General features: G+C 59.3%; 1 protein-coding gene across 2 annotated transcripts; it reads left to right on the top strand.

Moving 5' to 3' along the window:
* The first annotated feature begins 113 nt into the window (after positions 1-113).
* Positions 114-4,641, top strand: LOC125918358 (protein phosphatase 1 regulatory subunit 14A). Of its 2 annotated transcripts, none has more exons than XM_049624359.1 (4): positions 114-534; positions 2,758-2,838; positions 3,453-3,485; positions 4,357-4,495. In XM_049624359.1, exons 1-4 carry the CDS (start codon positions 334-336, stop codon positions 4,399-4,401), a joined length of 360 nt encoding a protein of 119 aa, XP_049480316.1. In that variant the 5' UTR covers positions 114-333; the 3' UTR covers positions 4,402-4,495. The 2 variants fall into 2 exon arrangements, with proteins under 2 accessions (XP_049480316.1, XP_049480315.1); XM_049624358.1 differs by having other exon boundaries at positions 230-534; positions 4,377-4,641.
* Positions 4,642-5,326: the final 685 nt, after the last annotated feature.

Raw genomic sequence — 5,326 nt, 5'->3', positions numbered from 1 at the left:
GCAGAAAGGCCGGGTCCCCAAGAGCCTGTCCCAGGACCCCGCCCCCCCGCCCCGGGAGCCCCAGCCGCGGGAGCCCCAGCCGCCGGGCCCCGGCCTGGGACTCCGGGATCGCGCCCATACCTAGACCGTGCACGGCTGCGGGCTTTACTCGGTGCAGAGACCAGTCCCTGCGCTGCAGGCGGAGAAACTGAGGTCCGGGCGCCTGGGGCGGAGCTGGCCCCCGGGCGAGCCCGAGCTCCCGCCCCCGGCCGGCCCCGCCCCGGCCCGTAAGAGGCCCCCTGGGCGCCTGGCGAAAGCGCACAGTGCTGCGCGGGGGCCGGGGCCAGGACCGCGATGGCGGCTCAGCGGCTGGGCAAGCGGGTGCTGAGCAAGCTGCAGTCTCCGTCGCGGGCCCGCGGGCCGGGGGGAAGCCCCGGGGGGCTGCAGAAACGTCACGCGCGTGTCACCGTCAAGTATGACCGGCGGGAGCTGCAGCGGCGGCTGGACGTGGAGAAGTGGATCGACGGGCGCTTGGAGGAGCTGTACCGCGGCAGGGTGAGGCAGGGAGGGGTATGGAGGGGTGGGGGGAGGGACCCACAGACCCCGGGCCCGCACACTCTACGCCCTTCGGGTCTCCGGTTGCTTGCGCTGGCCTCGGTCACACAAGAGAACGCACGCACGGGACCAGGCACTCATGGGACTCCTTGGCCCTAGTGTCTCCCCTCCATGGCACTATGCTTGTGGACACGGACACACACTTGGGTCTCCAGAGATGTGTCCAAACACCTGGGGAAGGCCAGTGATTGAGCACACGGGGGGTGAGGAGGCAAAGTTGCAGAGCCTGAGCGGCCATATCTGGAGAAAAGTTGGGGGAGGAGGAGGTCTTAAAGCCAAACATAGATATGGTGACCGGGAAGATACTAAGAAGACGAGACGCACAGCAAAGGAAGCAACAGCATTTACAGACGTGCACAGTGACAAGTTAGAGCCACTAGCAGACACAGCAACAGAAGCAACAGCCAGGTACAGACGTACAGACTCTCAAGGACACTCGCTGTGGTCACCTACAGATCAACGTGTGCCGTAATTCCAGGCACCCACAGGCACCCTAGCACAGGCCACAGCCCCATGCAGACACACAGTTACAACGACAACCACACAAAAGGGCTCCGGTTACAGCTCTTCATAGATACACAGTGTAGCAATTCACAGACGGTCCCAGCTTCACCTACCCCGGGACACCAAATGGTTCAACTAACAGCCACCCATTTTCTCCTAAAAGCAAAACCAATAACCACGTGGCAAACACAATGGCAGATGCGACAGCCACTCACAGACATAAAATCACAGGAATGACCGCTACACCCGGACAGAAAACCACACAAGCGACACAGGTAGAAACAGATGCCCGACGGCAGAAATTACCGCCGTCCTGTCCGTGGGCACCCGGGGCCGAAGCTACCGCCTGAGGTGTTGACGCAGAGGCCGCAGACAGACATTTCACACGCTGGGCTGGAGTCTCTGCTTGAAGTCAACACTGTGCAACACAAAAACGCAGTCACGGGGACCTGATGGTTGTGTCGCTGTACCGGCAGGACGCACAAATGCTCCTCAGCACGGCTTGGAGGCGGAAGGAGCCATGGCCCCTCACGGTGACGTGGGGTCCTTTTGTTCTGACATGCGGGTAGGCTCCTGGAAGTGGACAGAGAAGTCCAGTTGCCAGTGGTAGGTGACATCCTCAGACAGTGGGCGCTATAGCTGCCATGACACATTGACGATGACACAGCTAAGCCAGAGCCACACGCCTCCCAGTCACGGGACCATAGGCCCCCGTGCAATACACACACACACACACACACACACACACACACGAGGCCGCACACCTCTGCCTCTTGGGCCGGCCCCAGCCCCTTGGCATCGGGCTCTGGCTCACACGCAGAGCCTCGCGCAGGCTGTGTGACACACTTCTAGACTCTCCCTGCCTTTGCCCCTTCTCCGCACACAAACCGAGGACCAGCCAGCCCTGAGGTCCACAGTGAAGTCAGAAGCACTTTGGGTGGGGGAGGAAAAAATCTGTAGCCTCAGGGATCTCTTGCTTTGACAGCTGGATTCTGTCCCCTACAGGGATAATGAGCCTGCATTTGGCTCTTTGCCCCAAGAGGCTATACTAGAAATCCCCCTCGTGGCTGCTTACAGTTGGGCTCGTGGCTCATCCCGCCCGTCCACTCTGGGGGGCTTTGGTGGCCACCTCTCTGGACTGACCAGGGCACACTATTGGCCCTGGGGGCTGCCCTGAGCCCTACCCACCCTTGCTGTCCTCTTGGGCAAGGGGCTGCCCCCCAGCAGGAGGCTCTGGCCTGCCTGCTCCCCTCCCCCACACCTAGTGCTTAGACTTTTCCTTGAAAGGGCAGAGCCAGCCCCTCTCCTGAATCCCAGAATCTGACATTCCAAGACTCGACCAGGCCTGTTTCCCACTATGGGAACTGGGGCCAAGAGGAGAGACCTGTGCCAGCCCCAAGGCTCTCTGGGCCCTGGGGCCCAGGCATCTGAGCTGGTACAGGCCCCTTGGCCTCTGTCAACCCATCTGTCACCCCTCCCCCCCCCCCCCCCCCCAACACCCAGATGTCCCGCCTTGGCGGTGCTGTCCCTGACTGCCACATTGTTGCTCCAGAACACGCCAGCTGGGCCCTGGGGCTGGTGGGGCTTCTCCAGAGCCCTGGACAAAGGCGAGGGAGGGACAGGAAAGGGACCCTGACCACCCCTCCCTCCCTGCCTTAGGAGGCAGACATGCCTGATGAGGTCAACATTGATGAATTGTTGGAATTAGAGAGTGAAGAGGAGAGAAGCCGGAAGATCCAGGTAGGTGGGGGTGGGGTGGGGGGGGGAAAGCTGCCGCCCCAGCAATAGTTACCAGGTTTATTGAGCACTTAGTATGTGCCAGGCACTGTTCCAGTTGTTTTGCACTTAACTCATTTTATCCTCACAAACCCTGTCAAGGGTTTATCATCTCCGTTTTGTTATTATCACTATAATTATCTCCCATTTTCCAGATGAGGAAAATGAGGCCCAGAGAGATTTAATCACTTGCTCAGGGCCCCAGCTCAGAAAGAGCAGAGCTGGGAGTCAAGGCCAAGCAGTCTGACTGCTCTGACCTTGCTGTCAGGACCTGTGCTCTCCCAGAGACAGGAAGTACTGTGTGACCTTCTGGCCCTTTCTGGATTCAGAGCTGGTCACGGTGCGAGTTTCTGGACTCTACCCTAACGCCCTCCACCACGCCCCCTCTGCCCCTCCTTGCTCCGTAAGACCCTTGGGCCATGTTCCTCTCTTGAAACCAGATGGGAAGTCCACCCTAGAGTCTGACTTCCTTTTGTCTTGTTGCCTCGGGGCTTTGTTGGGAAAGAAGGGGCTGGAGGGGATTAGGTGCTAGTCATTTACTATTTTCTCTTTTTTTTTCGGGGGGCTGGGGTGTTTAGGGACTCCTGAAGTCGTGCAAGAACCCCACAGAGGTGAGTTTGCCCTCCCACGCGGCAGGCCCTGTTCTGGCCCCCTGCATCCTGGGGGAAAAGGGGGTCCCTGGGGAGGAGGGAAGGCGCTGTCTTGCCCAGGGTCGTCAGAGGGAACTCTGGGGAGCCCTCTGTGTCGCTCAGCCCTTTTCTCGTCTCCAGTGGTGTCTTTGTCTTCCTCACCCTGGCTCCTCTCTCCCCATCTGCCACTGGGGCCCCATTATCTCCTCCCCACTGAGATGCTCCCCATCTGTCTCCGGTTTCTGCCTTTCCTCTGCTGTTCTCTCCTTGGGGCCTCCAGTCTTTGGGCTCAGCCTCTCTCCGGGTATCCCCTACTCCCCTCCCTGGGCTGCTTCTCCCTTCCCCACCTCTGGGGCCCTCCCATCCCTGCAGGCCCTGAAGCTGAGCGGCCCAACCCCTCCCACTTCCTTCCCTGCTTTAAAAGGGAAAAATATTCATGTTTCTCTAAATGGCTCTGGGCTGCCTGAGGGACAAACGTCATTGTGTGTCTGTCTGCCCTGGAGCGAAGGCCTCTGTCCCTGGGGACCTTCCTGGTGATCTCTTGGCCTGAGAAACCTCTTGATGTCTCTCTGTGGCTATTTCTTCTCTGTCCTTTCGTCTCTCCCTCTGCATCTGTCTCTGTCTCTGTCTTGGTCCCAGTTTCTGGGTCTCTATCTCTCCCTGTGTCTCTCACTGTTTCTCTCCGACTCTCTCTGTTTCTCTCCCTGTCTTTCTCTGTGTGTCTCCCTCTCTCTTTCCCAGTCTCTGCCTTTCATCCCCCTCCCTAACTACCCCCACTCCCTCTCACTGACCAGGTCAGAGGGAATGGGGGCTGGGTGGGTGGGGTTGGCCCCACCCCTCCCCATGTTCTCAGGACCCCTGCCCTGTCCTCAGGACTTCGTCCAGGAGCTGCTGGTGAAGCTTCGAGGCCTCCACAAGCAGCCAGGTCTCCGCCAGCCCAGCCCCTCTGGTGACAGCAGCCTGAGCCCCCTCCAGGGCCCGGCCCGGACCGCGCCACCCTGACCTTCTCGCCTCTGCGGCCCCCTCCCTTCTCCCCTTCACTCCACACCGTCCTGGCTTGTTTATAAGTTGTATGTAATGGTTCTATAACAACACTGCGTGCCTGTTTTTCCTCTCCCTGATCACTGGGCTTCCCCGAGCTCCCCCAACACCTCCCTCTCTCCCGCTGCATCTCCTTGTGTCCCAGCACCCGCAGCTGGCCCGACAGATGGAGGCTCACGCCTCAGCCAGAGAGCATGAGAACAGGCCCTGCTGACCTTGCACCCCTGCCCCCCGGGACTCATCTTGTCATTCCCCCCCCCCCCACCCCACCAGCCTTGGTCGGCCCAGCACAAGCCAGCAAGGCCCCAGTAGGTGTCATTCAGGGTTCCTGTGGGAATGATGGTCTGTGGTCCTTGCATCATGGGAGACGTGCAAAACCAAACGTGCCCAACATCACCACAAGATGCCATGAACAGACCAATTTAAGGGGGCTTCCTGAAGAAAGTGACATTGAGGCAAGGCTTTGAAGGATGCATGGGAGTTTGTGTGAAACGGGTACCCTTATCGGAGGACTCTGAACCTTGTGGGTGGAGGGACTGACATTGAGGCTAAGCCGGGGAAGATACCAAATATTGGCAGGGCCATCGGCTAATCAGGATGTACAAGTCCCCTGGAGCTGGATCAGGGAGGCCCCTGGGCTGGAGCAGGGGGAGGCCTGAAGGGTTACAGGGGAGGGGCTAGGGCTCAGAAGTTGTGGTAGCTATTTAACCCAAACTAGAAGTATTTCAGTATTTTAACAGATCTAGTTGTACCTGTAGTCCTGGCTGTGTACAGTCAGGATA

This window comes from Panthera uncia, unplaced genomic scaffold, assembly GCF_023721935.1.
Source record: "Panthera uncia isolate 11264 unplaced genomic scaffold, Puncia_PCG_1.0 HiC_scaffold_700, whole genome shotgun sequence".
Lineage (NCBI taxonomy): Eukaryota > Metazoa > Chordata > Mammalia > Carnivora > Felidae > Panthera > Panthera uncia.
Note: the sequence above shows the minus strand (reverse complement) of the source record. Positions and strands in the feature narration are given on the sequence as shown.

Coding starts and splice junctions, on each gene's coding strand:
- LOC125918358 (XM_049624358.1), top strand. CDS start 334: ATGGCGGCTCAGCGGCTGGGCAAGCGGGTGCTGAGCAAGCTGCAGTCT. Junction 2,839..3,452: donor AGAGAAGCCGGAAGATCCAG/GTAGGTGGGGGT, acceptor TGGGGTGTTTAG/GGACTCCTGAAGTCGTGCAA. Junction 3,486..4,376: donor CGTGCAAGAACCCCACAGAG/GTGAGTTTGCCC, acceptor CCCTGTCCTCAG/GACTTCGTCCAGGAGCTGCT.